At 38.2% G+C, this 24,019-nt stretch overlaps 1 protein-coding gene across 6 annotated transcripts in view; it reads right to left on the reverse strand.

Annotated features, from left to right (window-relative positions):
* The window catches only part of LOC135196277 (heat shock factor protein-like), a 340,110-nt gene that overhangs the window by 202,820 nt on the left and 113,271 nt on the right, over window positions 1-24,019 (reverse strand). For all 6 annotated transcript variants that reach the window (XM_064222984.1, XM_064222983.1, XM_064222982.1 and 3 more), the window contains exon 5: window positions 16,196-16,359. In XM_064222984.1, coding sequence (XP_064079054.1) covers window positions 16,196-16,359 — 164 coding nt within the window. The remainder of the gene's footprint in view (window positions 1-16,195; window positions 16,360-24,019) is intronic.

Consider the following 24,019-nt stretch of genomic DNA (forward strand, 5'->3'; position numbering starts at 1 on the left):
CCGTCTCACGCAGCTTCGTTTAGAGACTTAACGAGAAAGTCATTATTCCTTTTTGCGTTAGCAACAGCCAAGAGAATTAGCGAGTTGCCAGCTTTGGAAGGTAAAGTGGGGTTTAAGAAGGATTCAACGATTTGCTCCTTTAAACCATTTTTTCTAGCAAAAAATGAAAATCCCTCAAAGCCTTGGCCAAGAAGGCTTTGAGATAAAAGGACTATCTTCATTAACAGGGAGAGAACTAGAAAGGACTTTGTGTCCAGTCAGGGCACTCAAGTTCTACCTGGAGAAGAAGAAGTTGCTGAAAGGTACAGAAGAAAGTCTTTGGTGCTCTGTAAGAGATCCGAAAAGATCGATTTCTAAGAACGCCCTTACATACTTCATAAAAGATGTAATAAGGGAAGCTCACCTTAAGTGCGAGGAAGAGCATCTCAAGGTTCTCAGAGTGAGAGCTCATGAAGTGAGCCATAGCTACGTCTATGGCATTTCACAAAACATGGTCTCTTCAGGCTCTTATAGAGTCGACATTTTGGAGATGTAATTCGGTGTTCGCCTCGAATTACCTAAGAGACGTTAAAATTTCGTACGAAAAGTGCTTTGCTCTGGGAGCGTATGTTTCGGCGAATTCAGTGCTGGGAGAAGGGGCTGAGGCTAATCCTTCCTAATTTAGTTTAGTGCTTAAATTACTTTTTATTGGTGGTTGTTTTTATTGGTTAATTGTCAGAGGGAATAGGGAACCCTCTTACAATTCATAGATTATAACAATACTAACATGGTCAGGTGATCGGGATTGGCTTCAGTGCTCTTTGTGATTTTTTAATAACCTTAACTCTGTCATGTAAGAGGGCGAGTCTCCATTGATATGACAAAAGGTCAAGGCTCTACCATGTAAGTGGGTCAGCCCCCATTGGTACGATCCAGTATAGGCTCTGTCGCGTAAGCGGGCTAGCCCCCATTGACACGATCCAAAGAGTTATTCAACCATAGGTTCATTCCTCGTTGAAACTCTTGAGGCAAGCAGACTCATCGACAGTAGTCATGAAGTCTTCAGCCCAATCAGGTAGGAACTATGGATTATGTTATCCAAGAACATAGGTTGTTTTTTCCCTGTTTTTTAATGTATTTAGTTTAAGTATTATTTTGTTTTTAGCTGTCTCTTGCCCGCCACCAAGGGTGCCAATCAGCTAAGTATATATCTGCTGGGTAAGTTACTTGTACAAAAATGATATTGTTAAGATACAATAAAGTTTTGTACATACTTACCTGGCAGATATATACGATTAATGGCCCACCCATCCTCCCCTCAGGAGACAGGTGGAAGAGAAAATGTTATTGTTATAATACAATTAAGTTTGTTCATACTTACCTGGCAGATATATATAATTAAGTGCCCACCCACCTCCCCTCAGGAGACAGTGGCACTGATAAAAATATGAATAGAAAATGGGAATGGTTCCTGATATCCGCCTCCCAGCGGCGGGAATGGGTACTACCACCTGGCCGCCCACTGCGTGTGCCGTGAGTTTTGAAATTCTGTCGGACTTCGGAGAATACAGCTATATATATATCTGCCAGGTAAGTATGAACAAACTTAATTGTATTATAACAATAACATTTTGTTCATGAAACTTACCTGACAGATATATATATAGCTGAATCCCACCTTCGGATGGTGGGAAGAGACAGAATAGGATTTGTAGGAAACTTGAATTAAGTAGATGATATACACCTTGGTTCCTCACCTGTTAGCAAAGTAGACTCTGTGATTACTGTCACTTCAGCCTGCTTGTGCTTAATCAGAGTTGCCAGCCAGGTGGAGACCTGTAGTGCTGGTGCGCTCTGGATGCTCTGTCAACGGGGACGTGACCTCAATGTGACAAGAGTATAGAGCCATACAAATGAGGGCAACGAAGCAACTGACACCACCTGACCAACTATCCAAGACCCCCTGAACACTAAGCTAAGAGATGGGAGGTCTTCACCAAAGCCTCACCACAACCAAAAAACACAACAACTAAAAACTAACCTAAACCTAACTAAGGGATAGGGAGAGAGCTACCTTCAGCCCCCAAGACTGTGTCTGCAGAAACGTATGGCCCAAGAGAACAACAGTCCTCGTATATCGTTCTCACATCTCTCAAGTAGTGTGAGGCGAATACTGAATTGCTCCTCCAAAAGGTGGCGTCAAGGATGTCCTTGATCGACATGTTCCTTTGGAAGGCAAGCGAGGTTGCGACAGCTCTGACCTCGTGAGCTTTCACTCGCAAGAGGCTCAAATCGATCTGTTGGTAAGACGAATGAGCCTCTTTAATGACGTCCCTCAGAAAGAACGCCAAGGCATTCTTGGATAATGGTATATCGGGCCGTTTACCCGAACACCATAGAATTATCTGAGGGACCTCGTACTTCCTTAGTCTTGTGGACATAAAACTTTAGAGCCCTGACAGGGCACAGGACTCTCTCAGGTTCTTGGCCCACAAGGCTTGTCATACCCTTGATTTCAAAGCTCCTTGGCCAAGGGTTCGACGGGTTTTCATTCTTTGCTAAGAAAGTGGGACTCAAAGAGCAGACCGCATTGTCACCTTTGAAGCCCACTCGCTTACAAATGGCTTGAATTTCGCTAACTCTCTTCGCCGTCGCCAGAGCAGTTAGGAAAAGAGCCTTCTTCGTCAAGTTCCTAAGAGACGCTTCATGGAGAGGTTCGAAAGGACTCGACATTAACAGTCTAAGGACTAAATCCAAGTTCCAAGAAGGAGGCCTCGCCTGAGGTATCTTGGATGTCTCAAATGATCTCAGGAGATCGTGAAGATCTCTGTTGTCAGACAGGTCTAGTCCTCTGTGTCGGAAGACTGCTGACAGCATACTCTTATATCCCTTGATGGTCGGGACAGCCAGCTTCTGCACATTTCTTAAAAATAGCAGGAAATCGGCTATCTGGCTCACAGAGGTAGTGGAAGAGGAAATTCCCTCCTTTCTACACCATGCCCTGAAGGAAGCCCACTTCGACTGGTAAACAGCTCTCGAGGAAGTTCTCCTAGCATTGGCGATCGCCTTTGCAGCTGCTTTAGAAAAACCTCTCGCTCTGGCCAACTTTTCGATAGTCTGAACGCAGTCAGACCCAGAGCGGAGAGGTTTCGGTGATATCTTGCGAAGTGGGGCTGTCTGAGTAGATCTTTCCTCCAGGGCAACGTCCTCGGAAAGTCTATGATGAAGGACATTACCTCCATGAACCATTCCTTCGCGGGCCACATCGGGGCGATCAGGATCAACCTCGTCCCCTCCGATGCCTCGAACTTCCTTACTACTTCCCCCATGATCTTGAATGGCGGGAAGGCATACAAGTCCAGGTTCGTCCAGTCCCAGAGCAGAGCGTCTATAGCGACTGCTCCCGGATCCAGCACAGGGGAGCAATAAAGAGGCAACCTCTATGTTCTCGACGTCGCAAATAGGTCGACTAACGGACACCCCCACAGTCTCCAGAGCTCTCGGACAGACGTCCTGGTGCAACGTCCATTCCGTCGGCAGGATCTGATCCTGTCGGCTGAGAAGGTCTGCTCTGACGTTCTGGACTCCTGCGATAAATCTCGTCAGGATCCTTATCCGTCTCGCATCTGCCCACAGCAGAATCTCCCTCGCTAAATAAAAAAGAGGACGGGAGTGTGTACCTCCCTGCTTCTTTAGGTACGCAAGGGCTGTGGTGTTGTCCGAGTTGACTTGGACTACTTTCTCTGCAACCTTTTGTTGGAAGAAATGTAGCGCCAGAAAAACCGCCGCTAGTTCCTTCACATTGATGTGCCAGGACACCTGTTCCCCCCTCCAGGTGCCTGACACTTCCTCCCCTCCCAGTGTTGCTCCCCATCCCGACACCGAGGCGTCGGAAAACAACACTAGGTCTGGGCTCAGAAGCTTTAGGGACAACCCCTCTCGAAACTTCCGAGGATCTAACCACCATCTTAGATGGTTCTTCACCGATTTGGTGATGAAAAGGGTCGCATTTAGATCCTCTCTGACTCTCCATTCGTCTGCTAAGAAAAACTGGAGAGGTCTGAGGTGTAGTCTTCCCAGGGAAACAAACTTTTCCAGCGAGGAAATGGTCCCCAGCAGACTATCCACTCCCTCGCCGAGCAAGCTTCCTTCCCCAGGAAGGCCGAAACTCTCTCTAAGCCTTGCAGCTGTCGTTCCTGGGACGGAAACGCTCGAAAAGCCACTGAATCCATCTGAATCCCCAGATACACGATGGACTGTGTTGGGGTCAGATGCGACTTTTCGAGGTTGACCAGAAGTCCCAGGGACTTCGCCAAGGCCAACGTGAAGTGAAGGTCCTTCAGACACCTTTCTTCTGACGATGTTCTGATCAGCCAATCGTCGAGATACAGGGACACTCTTATTCCTGCAGAATGTAACCATCTCGCTACGTTTTTCATGAGCATGGTAAATACCATCGGAGCCGTGCTTAAACCGAAACAAAGAGCTCGGAATTGCCAAACTTTGTCCCTTAGCATAAACCTCAGAAACTTTCTTGAAAGAGGGTGGATAGGCACGTGAAAGTATGCGTCCTGTAGGTCCAAGGACACCGTCTTAAGGTCTCCTAGAACCGACTGAGGTGTTTCCATCTTGAATTTTTTCTTTTCTACGAAAAGATTCAGGCTGCTTACGTCCAAGACTGGACGCCACCCCGACGACTGCTTTGGTACCAGGAAAAGTCTGTTGTAATATCCTGGTGACCCCAGGTCTAAGACCTGCTCCACCGCTCTTTTCTTGATCATTTGATCTAAAAGATCTAAAAGAACCTGATGTTTCTCCCCTTGATACGACGGGGAAAGATCTCTGGGAGTCGTAGAAAGAGGAGGAGGGTCCACAAAGGGGATCTTGTACCCCTTTTCCACTATCTTGAGGGACCACGCATCTGTATCTCTCTCTCTCCACGCCCCCGCAAAGAACTTTAGCCTGGCTCCGACCGGCATCTGAAGGACTCTCTTCTCACTTAGAGGATTTAGGTTTGAAGGAACCTCTTCCTCTTGCAAGTCCTCTCCCTCGAGGAGCAGCTCTCGAGGGAGGAGCGCTACGAAAGGGTTTAACCTTCCTAGGAGGTCGTCCAAACGACGACGTGGTAGGGACTGCGGGACGTCTTGAAGACTGGGCCAAGAGGTCCTGGGTAGCCTTCTCTTGTAGGCTCACTGCCAGGTCCTTTACCATAGCCTGGGGGAAGAGATGGCTCGAAAGAGGTGCAAAGAGAAGCTCCGCTTTCTGCGATGCAGAAACAGACCTCGCTGTAAAATTGCAGAAAAGCGCTCTCTTCTTGAGGAAAGCAGTGCCGAAATGAGACACTAACTCTTCCGAACCATCCCTGACGGCCTTGTCCATGCAAGACAACACATTGGACAGCTCCCCCAGACTCAAAGAATCAGGACTCCTAGATTGAAGATCCAGGACTCCTAGGCACCAGTCTAGGAAGTTAAAGACTTCCAGAGTCCTTAACAGACCTTTCATGTGATGGTCAATCTCCGTTGGTGTCCATGAAATCTTAGCGGTCGATAAAAGAGATCTCTTTTGGGTGTCGACCAGACTAGCAAAGTCCCCTTGGGAAGACGACGGGATCTTAACTCCTACTTCACCTTTGGTCTCATACCAAATGCCGCCTCTCCCACTGAGTCTTGAAGGCGGAAGGGCGAAAGTCGACTTGCCCTGATCCTTCCGACGTTCCATCCAATCCTGCAACTTCTTGAACGCTCTCTTAGTGGACAAGGAAGTCTTCATCTCCACCACCTCCGGAGCCTTGCACGACTTCAAAGACGAAAACTGAGAGGGTGGAGACTTGGGAGCTGCAGGCTGGAACTTCTCACCAAACGAAGAACGTAAAAGACGAACCAGCACCTTGTAGTCGGAAACCGACGAAACTGACGGCTGTTCTTCCTCAACTGAGTCCGCCGGACTACTAAGCTCTCCTTCCTCCCGAAGAGGCAAAGGAGATTGAACCTCTGGAGAGGGCGTGCGCCCAACGGGTCTAGCCTTCAACAAAGGCTTTCGAGGATGACTAATATCAGCCTCTTCAAAGCGACCGACCTTCTGTCGATCCTTAGAGCTCGAACCACGAAGAGCGTCCTGACCGCGCTGCGCGTCAAGAGAGGCTACTCTTAGTCGCTCTCGAGGAGCGTCCTTACGTCTTACGCTCAAGCGTCCAGCTTTCGCTTTCAAAGCGTCCTTCTGGGCGCTCTCGAAAGCCTCCTCAACAGGCAAAGCGTCAAGCAAAACATCCCGACGAGCGTCTTCAAAAGCGACCTGCCGAGCGTCTTCAAAAGCGTCCTCCAAGGCGTCCTGCCGAGCGTCCTCAAAGGCGTCCTGACGTGCGGGTGGAGACAGAGACGAACGAGGAGACGGAGAAGGAGACTGCCTCGTCCTCTTGACAGTCAGTCTAGCGTCCTTCCTTCGTTTAGGCTCAACTGCTGGGCGAGTCTTCTGAGCCATTAAGGCCGACAATTGGTCTTGAAGCGACACAAGAATACTCTTCGTTGGTGAAGAACCGAGAGGAGGTGAAGGGCTGCGCCTGCGAGAAGACGAGGGGCGGGGGGACGCCTCCTTCCTTCTCACAGGTACAGCAACCTGCCTCTCCGAGGCGCGAGAGAAGCGCTTCTCAGCGTCGTCCTCGGACGACGTCCTACCTCTCTTCTGTGGAGGAAACGCGTCATACGACGCAGGCGAAGACCGCAACGATAGCGGAGAGAGGGGACGTAAAGCGTCCTCCCTAGGAAAAGTCCTTTTCAACGGACGCGAGTCTCTCCGAGCGCTCCACCCCTTGCGCGGGGAGGGCGCCTCGGAGGACGAAAAACAGTCCTTAAGGATGCGAGCCTGAGCACACTCCTTGGCAGCCTGGGAAGTAGCAACAGGTCCTGCCGAAGGGACGCCAGATCGGTGAGGAGCCCCCGTAACCCTCTTGCGGCTTTCGACATCCCCACTCCCTGAGTTCTGGGAGTCCGACAGAGGTCTAGATCTAGAGGCATTATGGGGACGATCTGACGCCCCCTCCACAACACTAGGGGCACGATCACACACTTTACTCGAGCCGTTTTCAAGGGCCAACACTTTGGACTCTAGAGTGCGCAAAGACTCTAGAATCAGAGAAAGGGCATTACCTTCTCCAGACACAGAACTAGGGCCCTCAGGCAACAACACAGGATTAGGTGAAGCAAATTCTACTGGTGTTAAAATAGGAGAAATGTTACTTCCCTTACCTTTCGTAGAACCGCTCTTGGAGGAAGACCTCCTGATCCTATCGCGCTCCAACTTACGCCGATAGGATTCATACACCTTCCATTCATCCTCAGTCAAACTTTTGCATTCAATGCAACGATCAACCAGCAAACAAACATCCCCCTACACCCCATACATACTGTGTGGGGGTCTACCGATGATTTCGGTAGCCTCACCTTGCAATCACTTCTCACACACACTCTGAAGCTCACTGAACTTGATCCCGACATCACGTTCATAGAAAAGCCAATCCAAAATCCAAAAACAGTCCACTATCGCGTATGCCAATCCAACAATCCAGAGTCAAAACCAAAAGTCAATCCAGATACTTATAACGAGTCAAATCCAAAAATCCTGGGCGGAGGTCTGTAAACAGGTGTTTACCGACCGGCGACAGAAAAAATATGAATAGAAAATGGGAATGGTTCCTGATATCCGCCTCCCAGCGGCAGGAATGGGTACTACCACCTGGCCGCCCACTGCGTGTGCCGCGAGTTTTGAAATTCTGTCGGACTTCGGAGAATACAGCTATATATATATCTGTCAGGTAAGTTTCATGAACAAATTATGGCTTAGAAAACGGGAATAGTTCCAGACCCCGCCACCCAGCGGCGGGAATGGTGGATCACCTGACCTACCTGTCGCGTGTGCCGCGAGTTTTGAAATTCTGTCGGGACGACCGAGTCTATAGCTAAGTATATATCTGCCAGGTAAGTATGTACAAAACTTTATTGTATCTTAACAATACCATATTTTCGGAAGAGCGGCATACGCGGCTTACAAGAATGAGCATGAAAAAACATCGTATTGATAATGTGAAGGGCAGTTTCAAAAGTTGCATTTTTATCACATTTCTGCACAGAAATAAAAATACCCCATACGTAATACATTTTCATACACATTTTAAACATAAAAGCATGAACATTTGTAAAATCGACACATCGATTGCTAATTTGCACTTTTTTTTTTAACTCAATATTTTCGGAAGAGCGGCAGGCGGAGCCTCACAAGAAAGAACATGAAAAAACATCCTCTTCGATAATGTGAAGGGCAGTTTCAAAAGCTGTCTTTGTATCATATTCTGTGCAGAAATAAAAATACCCTATATATAATACATTTTCATACACATTTTAAACATAAAAGCATGAAATTTATAAATCGATACATCCATAGCTAAATTTGCACTTATATAACTCGATATTTTCAGCATAGAACAGCGTCAGAAACATATATTTTATCCTAATACTACCTATGTAATAACTCTCCATAAAATTTGTTAATATAATTTGCATAACCTTTATGGTCTGAACGGCATTTCTACATATGTATGAACTCGTTAGACAATGGTGCTAGCGGCGCTGTTAACTGAAAATTGTGCAGTAAAAATACCTTAAAATGCCTTATTTTTTGAATGATTATTTTTGACGACAGCCGTAAAACCGATTCGCCGCTGAGCGATTGCACCGTCAACCGTGGGCCGCCTGTACTCATACATCTTAAGTTCCAAACATATTTTCTTACTATGTGTTACTTTTTTTTATCATACTGAATGTTAAGTACTAAACTAATACTATTCTAACTGATTCTGACATTATTTTTTTAAAAATATTAAATACTAGTCTTGGGGGTTGAAAAAATTTGAAACTTCATAAGGGGGTCGAGGAGTTAAAAAGTTTGAGAACCCCTGACGTAGAGAGGCAAGCGGTTACCACTTAAGTTAAAAAGGGAAAAGGAAGGGGAAGGGGGTAGGATGGTTTGTTCACGTCTGTTTACAGCTGCTCACGGCCACTAGCTAGCGACTTATCTAAGGGAATTTTTTTAAAGTTTGTGATAACAGACATAATTTGACTTATCTTTAATATTTTACAAATTTCCTGTAAGAATTAGACTTGATTTTTAAGGTTTTAATATTAGCAACAATAACTATGCCTACCCCTTACAGTACATAATACGTACCTAGCCTAGTCAATGGTGCTCAGTCAACCATCGTATTATGGCTGAATTGGGCGTACGTAGGGCAGTTATTTTACTACAGTATATATCTAATAATGAAAAAAACTGCGTTGCTAGGTTAGAGTAATATCTGGTTAACTAAATGCAAGAAAATTCGCTCAGAATTGCGTTAAATAGAGCGAAACAAACTCTTATTCGCCATCAGCTGATTTACAAACCAAAACATTGGCTGCTCCGCGGAATACTGGCTTAGCATTATCGTAGTATTTTATAACACAATAATACGAGAATACATACAATTTTATTGGATACAATGAAGTAATGTACAACTTTTAAAAATTTATGGAAAAGATGCATATTTACTTTTTCTTCTGTGCTTATCTTAATTTTTGTCACAATGCCATCTATGTAGCAGTGGCATCTCGAGCTCATACAGTTGTAGCTCAATTTTTTGCTAGTGTAACAAAGCAAAAAATCGACAGAGTTGCAGTTATATTTTGTACTTCTATCCCATGGAAAAATAAACAAATTGCAGTGTTGTATACGTGAGATTTGTCTTTTAAAATATATTTATGCAACAATTGTATATATAATTTGTTATAAAAATGTGATTCAATTATATAAATCAAAATTTTATTATTCGGCTGCAACTGAACCCCATATTGTCTTCATCATGTGAAGGGCTTTTACAAAGACTTCAAATGGACATGCGTACTGCCACTGTATCATATTTATGTATGAAAATAAAAAAAAATACCCTGTAATACATTTTTCATATACATTTTAAACAAAAGTATGAAAACTTTTAACAAAAAGCTGAAGTTTCATTAACAAAATGAGTTATAATTAAGTCCCAAATTAACCCTTAAACGCCGAAGCGGTAAAAAAAAAAATGTCTCCCGTGTGCCGGAAGTGTTTCAGAGTGAGCACGGAAGCGGAAAAAATATATTTTTCAAAAAATCACAGCACGCTTAGTTTTCAAGATTAAGAGTTCATTTTTGGCTCCTTTTTTTGTCATTGGCTGAAGTTTAGTATGCAACCATCAGAAATGAAAAAAATTATCATTATCATATATAAATAATGAGATATATGATAGCGCAAAAACGAAATTTCATATATAATTGTATTCAAATCGCGCTGTGCGCAAAACGGTTAAAGGTAACGAGTTACTTCTTTTTTCATTGTAATGTACACTAAATTGCAATCATTTTGGTATATAACACATCGTAAAACGATAAAAGCAACACAGAAAATAATATCACAAAATAATGCATGAATTCGTAACGCACGGACGTAAACAAATATTTTTTTCAAAAATTCACCATAAATCTAAATATTGTCCTAGAGACTTCCAATTTCTTTCAAAATGAAGACAAATTATTGAATATTACTATACTGTAAGAATATTAGCTTACAAATGCAGTTTTCGACCATATCTGACTAGGTAAAGTTGACCAAATGTCGAATTTTTTTTATATATTTTTTTATATGCAATTATTTCGGAAATAAGAAAAGCTACAACCTTCAAATATTTTTCGTTTTAATCTACATGAAATTGCGCATATTTTCATATATAAAACTCTATGAAATGCCTTATATGAAATGGAGCAAATATTCCGAGAATGGAACGTACGCATTTCGGAGATTTGTGGCGGAGAATCCGCGCGCGGAGGGAAGGAAAGATTTTTTTTTAAATTCACCATAAATCTAAATGTTGTGCTAGAGACTTCGAATTTGTTTCAAGATGAAGATAAATGACTGAATATTACTAGACTGTAAGAGTTTTAGCTTACAATTGCGTTTTTCGACCATTTCGGTAGAGTCAAAGTTGACCGAACGTGGTTTTTTTTCTATTTATCGTGATTTATATGCAAATATTTCAAAAATGAGAAAAGCTACAACCTTCAATTATTTTTGGTTGTATTCTACATGAAATTGCGCACATTTTCACATATAAAACTTTATGTAACGGCTAATTTAAAATGGTGCAAACATTACCACAATCGCACGTATAATTTTTTCGGAAGAGTTACCGCGCGGACGTAAAGAAAATGTTATTTTTTTCATAAATTCACCATAAATCGAAATATTGTGCTAGAGACTTTCAATTTGTTGCAAACTGAAGGTAAATGCTTGAATATTACTAGAATATAAGCGGTTTAGCTTACAATTGCATTTTTCGACCATTTCGGTAGAGTCAAAGTTGACCGAAGGTTGAAAATTTGTCACTTATCATTTTTAATATGAAAATATTTCAAAATTGATAAAAGCTACAACCATGGGTTGTTTTTAGTTGTATTGTGCATGAAATTGCGCACATTTTCATATATAAAACTTTATGTAACGGCTAATTTAAAATGGTGCAAACATTACCACAATCGCATGTATGATTTTTTCGGAAGAGTTACCGTGCGGACGTAAGGAAAAAGTATTTTCATAAATTCACCATAAATCGAAATATTGTGCTAGAGACTTCCAATTAGTTGCAAAATCAAGTTAAATGATTGAATATTACTAAAATATTAGAGTTTTAGCTTACAATTGCGTTTTTCGACCATTTCGATAGAGTCAAAGTTGACCGAAGGTTGAAATTTTGGCACTTATCGTTATTTATATGAAAATATCTCAAAAATGATAAAAGCTACAATCATGAGTACCATTTAAAATGGTACAAAAATTATGTCAAAGTGACGAAATAATTTCCGAGATGTGTCACAGATACTTTTTAGTGCGGCAAGAAAGAAATTCGCGCTTGCGCGCCTGCGTAACGATTGTAAACAAAACAACACCTTGATCCGTGAACTCCCAGCATCCCCCAAGGCGCGTGATTCAGGAGTTTTTGGCTGGTAGGCCTAAAAGTATTTTTCCGCAAATTTTTAAAAAACTTTTGTATGTCGACGTAAAATACGTCCAGTCGGCACCCGAGAGACAAAAAATGTCGACGTAAAATACGTCCAGTCGGCGTTTAAGGGTTAATACAATATAACCACGTGAAATCTTTGTGAGGCCTTTTTTGGAACAGTGGTGGAAAAGAACGAACTTGAAAAAATATCCTCTGATATACGTGAAGAGCACTTACAAAAGCTGCCGTAATTTCTATCATATTTATGTACAAAAATAAAAAAAACCTATACATAATACATTTTCATACACATTTTAAACATAAAAGTATGAACATTTATCAAATTTGACACATCGATCGCTAAATTTGCACTTATTTAATTATTTTTGGAAGAGCAGCAGGCAGCGGCCGACAAGAACGAACATGAAAAAACATCCTCTGATAACGTAGAGGGCAGTTTCAAAAGCTGCCTTTGTATCATATTTATGCACAGAAATCAAAATACCCCATATGTAATACATTTTCATACACTTTTAAACAAAAGCATGAACATTTATAAATGGACATATCAATCACTAAATTTGCACTTTTTTACACTATATTTTCAGAAGAGCGACAGGCGGCGGCTCACAAGTACAAACATGAAAAAAAGTCCTCTTTGATAATTGGAGGGCAGTTTCAAAAGCTGCCTTTGTATCATATTTATGTGCAGAAATAAAAATACCCTATACGTAATACATTTTCATACACATTTTAAACAAAAGCATGAACATTTATAAATAAGACACATCCATGGCTAAATTTGCACTTATTTAACTCTATATTTTCAGCATAGAACAGTGTCAGGGGCATATAGTTTACCCCTCATACCTATGTAATAACTCTCAATAATATTTTTTAGTATCATTTGCATAACATTTATGGTCTGAACGGTATTTCTACAAATGTATGTACTCGTTAGACATAACGGTGTTAGCAGCGCTGTTAACCGAAAATTACGACGTTCCAAGGTTAAGGTGCTTTTCAATTATATTCATCAGAAATTATTTCCAGGGTTATGACGCATGTTCCAGGGTTACAACGCCTACAACGCTGATCTGGCACAAGAAATATGACACCAAATTTGAAAAATAATCAATATTTGAAGGTATTTTTGATGAAAAATGCAATAAGAATGCAATTTACATAGTTTTGAATGCACCCAAAGCATTAAAAGTAAGGTTTTCTTATGATTTTTTATGATGTTCCGGCTTACGACGATTTTCGGGTTACAACGCGTCTCAAGAACAGAAACCCTGTTGTAACGGAAACCCCGTTGTAACCCGGCAACTGCCTGTAATGTGTATACAACGGGGACTGCCTGTGATGTGTATATGTATATGTATATATATTTATATTATATAATGTATGTGTGTATGTATGTATATATAAGCGAATACCACGGAAAATGGTAGGCAGTAATCCAAGCGTTTACATCTTACCAAGACATTGACAGTCTTAGTAAAATGGTAGGCAGTAATCCAAGCGCTTACCTCTTACCAAGACATTGACAGTCTTAGTAAAGATGAAAGTGCTTGGATTTCTGCCTATCATTTTCCTGTGGTATTTGCCTATTTAATGAAGTCATTTGCATCTACTGTGATTTTTTAAGCATTTATGCAGCTGCAGTTAGCGGGGCAACCACTAGTGTCGAATCGATTTTACGGCTGTCGTCAAAAATATTACTTAAAAAATAAAGTATTTTAAGGTATTTTTTACGGCATAATTTTCAGCTAACAGAGCTGCCAGCGCCGTTATGTCTAACGAATACATACATATGTAGAAATAACGTTCAGACCATAAGGTTATGCAAATTATATTAAAAATTTTTATTGAGTTATTAGTACATAGGTATTATGATAAACTTTATGCCCATGAATGTGTCCAATCCTGCCGCCTACCGCTCTTCTGAAAATATTGAGTTAAAAAAATGCCAATTTAGTGATCAATATGTCGATTTAAAAATGTTCATGCTTTTATGTTTAAAATGTGTATGAAAATGTATTATGTACAGGGTATTTTTATTTCTGTACATAAATGATACAAATTATGGCAGCTTTTGTAACTGCCCTCCACATTATCAGATGTTTTTTCATGTTCATTCTTGTCCGTCGCTGCCTGCCGCTCTTCTGAGAATATAGTTAAAAGTGCAAATGTAGCGATCGATGTGTCAATTTATAAATGTTCATGCTTTTATGTTTAAAATGTGTATGAAAATATATTATGTATAGGGTATTTTTATTTTTGTACATAAATATGATACAAATTAAGGCAGCTTTTGTAACTGCCCTCCACGTTATCAGAGGATGTTTTTTCATGTTCGTTCTTGTCCGACTCTGTTCCGAAAAATGCATTTACAAAGACTTCATGTGGTTGTATTTTATTAATTTTGGAGCTAATTATGACTCCTTTTGTTAATGAAACTTCAGCTTTTTGTTAAAAAGTTTTCATACTTTTATGTTTAAAATGTGTATGAAAAATGTATATCAGGGTAGTTTTTTTTTTTCTGTACATAAATGATATGAAGAGAATAGGTTGTTCAGTCGCGCCCAAAGAATAAAATTTTAATTTATATAATTGAATCACGTTTTTATAACATTATATTTACAATTGTTGCATAAATTGATCTTAAAAGACAAAACTTGCGTATACATTTAATTTTGCAACACTGCAATTTGTTTGTTTTTTCCATGGGATAAAAGTACAAAATATAACTGTGCAACTTGGTCGATTTTTTTGCTTGTTACACAAGCAAAAAATTGAGGTACGACTGTACAAGCTCGAGATGCTGCTGCCACGTAGATGGCATAATGATGAAAATTAAAATAAGTAAAGAAGAAAAAGTAAATATGCACCTTTTCCATAAATCTTTCTAAAAGATAATACATTATTTCACTGTATCCAATAATACGTATGTATTCTTATATTATTGTATTTTAAAATACTACTAACATAGCGGTCAATGTTTTGGATTGGAAGTCAGCTGATAGTGAATACGAGTTTGTTTCTTTATATTTTAACACAATTCTGAGCGAATTTTCTTGCTTCTAGTTAGCATAAACGAATATCTTAGCATAAACGAATATCTAGATACTTGACTTATATGAGACAGGTCGTTTCTCCTTATAGTACATTGTGTTTTAGGTGGAAATATGACTAATATGTCTCGTGATCGTGAACTTTTTTTTTTTAACAGATTACATGCGGCATGTTTATTGAGTAAAACAATTATGTGATTCAGTTCAATTTTCCTTTATATCATCGTAATACGAACTTTACGTTATTTATCTTTTACAGATGTAAAACCAACAAACAGTAAAATGTGTTCTTTCAAGCACAGTAGTTTTGATTAAAATGATTTTATCTCAATTTCATCTACGGTTGTGTTTGATGGCATATGTTTACTGGAGTTTAAGCCTAGTTGCCGATGCACGATAATGGTCATTAGCAGCTTAACAGTTTTTCAGCTTCAGCTACAACTAGTTTAAATTTAACAGTATATTGCACTATTACTCTTTGATCTATAATGGATAAAGTTATTACATTAAGATATCTCAGTCCTATTCTACATAACATCATTTATAACAACTATGGTAATTGTTTACTATAGTACAATGGTTGAAATACAAGTCAAATGGATGTTGTTGTTATCTAATTCAGTTGAACTTAGAAAAATAAATTGTTTCTCGTTCTGTTGTTCATGGCTGTTTACGTTTATGCAACGAGTATAACGTTAAAACCATACTTTCATCATTCTCTTTTGCTGTTTTTAAACTTAACTAGATGAGATAAAGTTAGGCTATTGTAATTTGGTCTCAAGAAAAACCCACTAAAAATTATTATACATACTTGGTTTTTAAATAGTTTTATCACAAAAAGTGCATTTTATGATGAAATTGATAAAAACCCCATGAATTTATGGATATTTCTCATAGAAAAATAACGCAAATATGCAAAATTTCCGCGGGGAAACGTTCCGAAGAGAAATCCGCGAATGTGTGAATCCGCGAATTAGGAGAACGCGAATCCAGGGGGTCAACTATATATATGTGTGTGTTTGTATGTATGTATGTATGTATGTATATGTATACGTATACATATTCTCGTTTCCAACCTTACCCCTCAGGTTCATTAACAGGGATTTCTTCCATTTCCAAAGCAGTATTTGCTGGGTCTGGTGCAAAGATCTCAGGAATGGCAGATGGATTATTTGAATCAATCAAGTCGGTTACTTCATGAATTTGAGCCCCTCCCATCGTTCCACCTGAGAGTCCATCAAGAACCTGAAATTATAAGTTAAGAACCTTCATTTTTTATAATAACATCCTAATGTTGGTTCTTACAACATGATCCTTAGCACAGTCATTTGGCAAAGAAAGAGTGGGAGCAATTCTGGGGGTGGGGTCCTGCATCATATGACTTGACAAGTATTGCTCCTAAAACTTGCAAGAATACTCTATTTATATGGTAATAAAGGAAAAATGTGTCCTCAGTGCAACAAAACATGAAGGGCAAATCATGAAGCTGAAGATTAGTGATCCAAGTTCTTTCTTGACTGATCTGCTTCCAAAACTTGACATTTATTCTTGGTTAAAAGTTTTGGCATTCACATGAAATACTTTTGACTGGGTCAGGTGGATACAATATAATATATATAATTAATATATTATATATAAATATATAAATATATATATAGTAATATATATAGATATATATTATATAGATATATATATATATCTATATATATATATTAAATAATCATGGGTCAATGGACTGTGATTTATTCACAGATGGGACAGAATTACTTCAATGCACTTTTCTTTTTGTTCTGAACAATAATTTAACCTAATGACAAGTTTGTTTAATGCTTCATATATTGTCATCTATTAAAGATGACAGCTTTTGGATAAAAAATACATAAATTAGAATGATAATTTTTGATCTGGCCACTGTAGCCACCACATTAGCTACTTTCATCTGCATCTTCATTTCCCTTACACCCACATGAGCATGGTTATACCAAATATCAAATTTACATCATATTCACATAACTAATGAAATGGAAAGCATTTTTGTACAAGAAAAGTTCTGGACAAAAGTTTTGAAGAATTTTTATAGCACTTCTAGAGTCACTAAAGATTACAACTTTTGCTACTGTATATCCTCAAAACCAAATTCCTGCACTCATGCTGTGAATACATAAAAATAGTTTGGTGAAGTAAAATTATTTGTTTTATCATGTGATATGGCAAGAAAGTACAAATTGCTTAGTATGAACCTTTACATATGTCGCATGTGTATCTGTGACAAACTTTATTTATGGGCTAATGCATATGTTGTTTATAATGTTCAAGAATATATACAAATTCCTAGATGAATAGTACATTTCACTAGGTGCATTATTTTCCTTTCTGCATTACACAAGTAACAGGTCCCAAAATTCCCATTAGCAGTCAATTAAATGTAGACAAATTGTTTATGAAAATATCTCCAAGATCAATTAATAGTCTTGGCAAAATAATCAACTGATTACATCTATATGTAATTTCCTTAGTTGCAAAGTTACAGTACGGGGAGTGGCAGTTCATAAGATTTAACTTGAAATTATTCATTTGGAAAAGGTTAAAAGCTCAACTAAAGATTCTTTGCCCTTCATTATGAATTGTGCCACATGTCTTTAACCTTTTATGATTTACAGTTTGCTTCTTCTCATGCCCCACTTTTCCTGTGCTCTGTGACCTGCATAATCACTTGTTGTACAGACAAATGTATAGAGACATTCTGAGATTAATACAACATACTTCATACTAATTGTCAAAGCCACACTGTCACAAAACTCAGAGAATAAGGTCTTAAATTTGTTCTTGAATATCTTAATATTTTCAGTCCTCATTTCCAGTGGGAGTTTATACATAGTTGGAGCTATCTGAAACCAACATTCAAAGTGCATCTTGGCTCAGATATCTTGAAACCATCCATAGCTGACCTTGCATTGACCCCACCTGTTGGCTGTATTATATGTAGCGAGTCTTTCAAATATTTTGGACAACTAGTCTTAATGCGTTATTATGCTAACTCTGACAGGGAGCTGGTGCAACTCAAAACAATATTGAGGTAATCTTATCCCAAGGATAAAAACCCTTTACTAATCTTGCCACTCTATTTTTGCAGATTACTAAGTTGCATCTTGGGTAGACTATGATAGAGATGCAACAGACCACTCTATTTTGATACAAACACATTGTTAATAGAACACACTCCAAGATATTTCTTAACAACGGCAATATTTCTAAGATGATGGCCAAAAAACCTGAAACATTACTGATTAGAGTGCTGCAAGTTAAATACAGCCCAGCAATACCTCACCTTTTGTTGTGAATTTGTTTTCAAGACCCTTATATCAAATGTAACGCCCTAAATCAAATAAACAGCTTCACACCCTATAAACTCCTATAAGTTACTCTATTGCCACTAATACAGTAGGTCAATCAATAGTTCAACATTTCTGCTGTCTTGTTAATTAACTTATACATTTCAATTACTACTTTAATTAGTAATGATGCACAGTTGTTGGAGATTAAGCTGGCCTTATTCCAGCACAGGCTCTTTCATAGAGGAGCCCATAGAGGTGCACAGAAAATTAAAAGTTTACTAGTACTTGATGCATAACATTGGATGTGCATTGTCAAAGATCCCAAGACCCACTTATACAGACTACACAATACCCCCTTAACCAGGTTTACTTATGTGAAAATCTATCACATTCTTTCCTGTCTCTTGTTATGTTGCATTTTCTTTACAGCAAGTATTGAGTAGGGTTCAGTAAGCTTTTAAATTAAAAAATGAATGTAACAATAAAAGTATGAATAATAAAGTTGAAAAAAGTACCATGTGCATTGTATGTGCGCTTGTCTGCTGTTTTTATACTGAACAAGCTGCTAGTGTTGTAATCCACCTTAATATTAATAATATATCCACATTAAAATTCTAATAAATATTTCATCCAAAGCTTTGTGTGTGTACACAGAGCTTAATAAAGGTAAATTACAATTATGTACTGTTATTTGATATGGCATATGATAAATCTACAAAATCCTTACAATACTCAAAACATGAGTTACCTGAGCTTTTGGCTATCAAATATCATTGAGTAAATATGTGATAAACGGACTAATTTTTAAAATTATACCGATATATTTTATTTATATATATCTATATATATATATATATATATACACACAGTGGTACCTTGAGATACGAAATTAATCCGTTCCGAGACGGCCTTCGTATCATGAGTTTTTTCGTATCTTGGAAACACATTTTACATGTAAAATGGCTAATCCATTCCAAGGCCCTCCAAAAACACCCCAGTAAATTATATTTCCAGGCATAAAACACATATTTTCCTAGGGTTACGACGGAAGAAATATGACTCCAAAAAGGCAAAATACTGTACATACTTGAGTAATATTTAACTGCATGTAATGTTCAACCCCATTTTTACTGTATATATTAGGACTTTAGCATATGTCCCTTAGCAATAAGCCTAGCCTATGTTAGCGGTTGCTACTGTAGCCTAGTCTATGATTCTGACATCTAAACCTAAGAGCTAAAAGCTTAGAATAGGCCAATAAAATGTATAAATAATCAGTATGTACTCATTTCAAATAATTATTAATTAATCATTAACTATAATACACAAACAAACAAAAAACAAACCTTCCAATCGATTGTTTACATTCAGCTCTTACCCGTCTTACGAGTATCGAACGAGCGCCAAGCAATCATTTTTCCTAGCACACAGTAAGCCATAAATTGTCATTAGTATCTCTCTTCAACTAATGAAACCACCAAACAGTATAATAACCATTCATTTCTACTCTTTATTCTATCTTTACCTAATGGAGATACTGAGATACTGACAGCTATAATGAAACATACGTATACGTAACGTAATAATAAAACAGAAGAAGAATTCTAAAAAAAATATGTAGTATTTGTTGGCAGTCTGATTTATTTTATATTTTATGATATCTAATTCACAATTTTTTTTTTAATGTATTGCATGTACTCATTTCAAATAATTATTAAGTAACCATTTACTATAATAAACATGTATTGCATGTACTCATTTCAAATAATTATTAAGTAACCATTTACTATAATAAACAAACAAAAAAAAGCTTCCAAACATCTGTTTACATCCAGCACTTACGAGTATCGAACGATCGCCAAGCAATCACTTTTACACCGTATGCCATAAATTTTCATTATCTCTCTTCAACTACTGAAACTACCAAACAGTATAATAACCATTCATTTCTATTCTTTATTCTATCTTTACCTAATGTATTTTTTTTGTATTAAATGTATTGTATGAATAAGTTTTTCAATTTACAGCAACCTTTTACCAATAGAATACTTAAAGCACAAGGGGTAGATGCTGACCAATAGGAGAGCAGGACCTTATGGGGTGACTAGCATCAGGAACCAATGGGAGAGCGGGAGGATGGTGGCGAGTTTACTCAGTTGGCGGCGCGGGAGTTTTAAAATTGTTCTCGGTGGTCCGGGCGAATCTCGGGACTTTACAGCAACAACCTTTCGTATCTTGAAAACTTTTCGTATGTAGAGCAGTAAAATTTTTCGCATTGGCTTTCGTATCTCGAGGTACTACTACTGTGTATGTATATATATATATATGATATATATAGATATATATATATATATCTAGTATATTATATATATATATATATATATCATATATAACGTATATATATATATATAGATATATATATATATATATATATATAAAATATATATAAAATATATAAATATATATATATATATATATATATATATATATATATATATATATATCTATATATATATAAGGGGGGGGGGGTATATGATATATTATGACTGGTAAAAGTGTTCTGTAACAACAGAATTCCATCTAATAAAAGGAGCCCATAAAAACACCAAAATGTAGAGAGAAAAGTACTATATTTCAGAGACTGCTGTCTCTCTCTTCAGGTATATGAATGAGAAAAGTTTACAGAAAGGTGGTATTTATAACCAAGAGATTCGTCCACAAGTAGCCAATTTAGGTCACCCCCGCTGATAATCTTCCTTTAATCTTCTTAAGCGTTGGTTGAATGAACACTGCGTCGACGATGTCGGATGTCCAATTCCCTTTTGAGATGTTCATTACCTGCGCTTCTCTTTTATTAAGGCCTTAATAAAAGAGAAGCAGGTAATGAACATCTCAAAAGGGAATTGGACATCCGACATCGTCGACGCAGTGTTCATTCAAACCAACGCTTAAGAAGATTAAGGAAGATTATCAGCGGGGTGACCTAAATTGGCTTACTTGTGGACGAATCTCTTGGTATAAATACCACCTTTTCTGTAAACTTTTCTCATTCATATACCTGAAGAGAGAGACAGCAGTCTCTGAAATATAGTACTTTTCTCTCTACATTTTGGTGTTTTTATGGGCTCCTTTTATTATATATATATATATATATATATATATATATATATATATAATATATAATATATATATATATATATATATATATATATACAGGCAGTCCCCGGGTTACGACGGGGGTTCCGTTCTTGAGAGCGTCGTAAGCCGAAAATCGTCGTAAGCCGGAACGACGCTTGGAAATATGTCTTAAACTAATAAAAAGTTATAAAAACCTTACTTGTAATCTTTGGTTACACTACATGTTGTTTCCTGTAGTTTTATGTACAACCTGGAGTTATTTTTCATAAAAGAATGCTGGTTCTTGAAGGTAAAACTATTGTAATCCTCTGGTGACACTACATTCTTGAAGTTTTATGTACAACCTGGAGTGATTTTGCAAAATCTTGAGGGCTACAAGAACAGCTGATTACTATTTACGTATCATATAGACTAATTAAAGTAAATGTATCTTTAAATAGGCTTATATATTAGTATCAACAAAACATTTCCTGCCAAGAGTCAGAGGCCGTTTAATGAAACGAACACTTCTCTGTCCTATCTGTTCAGAAAATAAACGTTACGTCAATCCCCAAGACCATTGTTGCCAAAGCGTCTCTCTCTCTCTCTCTCTCTCTCGTCATCTCTCTCTCTTCTCTCTCTCTCTATCATCTCCTCTTCTCTCTCTCTCTCTTCTCTCTCTGATCAAATGACATTGGAAACTTGACATACGATTGCCCTAATATACGAATGTTTTGAGATACAACAGAAAATTTGCGAAAATACAAGCTTTGATATACAACGAAATATTTGAGATACGATTTTGCGATGAGTGTTAGTTGTATAGGTGACCGATAAATGGCGTTCAGTCTGTTTGTTTGTTGGTGCTGCATGTTAACACGTCGTTGTTTAGTTCGTTGTATTTGCGCCTATTTTTCGTGTTATTTTGTCTATTTTATTATTAACCATGGGTCTCAAAGCTAAAGACAAAGCAGGTGATAAGAAAAAAACCCAAGAAAATGATTTCGATGGAAGCAAAACATGAAATTATAGCAAAGCATGAACGTGGCGTTCGTATCGTCGATTTGGCAAACGAGTATGGTCGAAATCCTTCTACAATATCCACGATCATCAAGCAGAAGGAAGCTATAAAAACCCCCGAGACCATTGTTGCCAAAGCGTCTCTCTCTCTCTCTCTCTCTCTCTCTCTCTCTCTCTCTCTCTCTCTCTCTGATCAAATTACGTACTGGATAATGTCTCTCTTTGATACTTCGATTTTGCCAAATATTGAGGGCTACAAGAACAGTTGATTACTATTTACGTATTCATATAGACTAATTAAATAAACGTATCTTTAAATAGGCTTATATTTATTAGTATCAAACAAAACATTACTGGCATGAGTCAGAGGCCGTTTAACGAAATGAACACTTCTCTGTCCTTAACTCGGAGCGTCGGAAGACGCCTCTGTCTCTCTCTCCTCTCTCTCTCTCTCTCTCTCATCTCTCTCTCTCTCTCTCTCTCTCTCTCTCTCTCTCTCTCTCTCTGATCAAATTACTGGATAATGTCTCTCTTTGGATACTTGGAATTTGCGTTGTAATCTAACCAGAAACTTCGTTTTGTTATTATTACTGGAAACAAGCAATGATTTTTTCATTATTTGCGCTTTTGGACTGTTATATGTAAACTAGTATGTATTCATTCGCTCGGAAACTAGTTCCGCATATGAGGCGTCACTAAAAAACATAGAAAAATACAACATAAAAAGTGTCGAAAATCATCATAATCTCAAAATTTTTGTTGTAATCTAACCAGAAACTTATTTTTATTAATATACTGTGCTAAACTATAAAGGATTTTTATCATAGTATGCGTTTTTTAAAAGCGTCGTTAACTCGAAGCGTCGGAAGCGTCAGCGTCGTAACCTCGGAACAAGCGTCGTAACCCAGGCGGATTTTTTCCATTGAATATTTAAAGAAAAACGTCGTAACCTCGGAACGTTGTAAGCCGGAACCGTCGTAACCCGGGGACCGCCTGTATATATATACACAGGCGGTCCCATGGTTACAACGGTTCCGGCTTACGACGTTCCGAGGTTACGACGCATTTTCATAAATATTCACTGAAAAATCCGCCCTGGATTACGACGCTTGTTCCGAGGTTACAACGCTGACGCTTCCGACGCTCCGAGTTTACAACCCTTTTAAAAAAATTCATACTATGATAAGAATCCTTTATAGTTTAGCACAGCTCTCCTCTTCTCTCTCTCTCTCTCTCTCTCTCTCTCTCTCTCTCTCTCTCTCTCTCTCTCTCTCTCTCTGTATTTTCCGACGAAAATAATCACTAATTAGTGTATTCTGATGTTTATTTTCATGACTAAATACATTTTTATAATACAAAAATGATTTACTATTTTTCAAATATTAATTTTGATTAATACTGTATTAGTAAGTTTAATAAGTTGAAATGATATC

This window comes from Macrobrachium nipponense, chromosome 17, assembly GCF_015104395.2.
Source record: "Macrobrachium nipponense isolate FS-2020 chromosome 17, ASM1510439v2, whole genome shotgun sequence".
NCBI lineage: Eukaryota > Metazoa > Arthropoda > Malacostraca > Decapoda > Palaemonidae > Macrobrachium > Macrobrachium nipponense.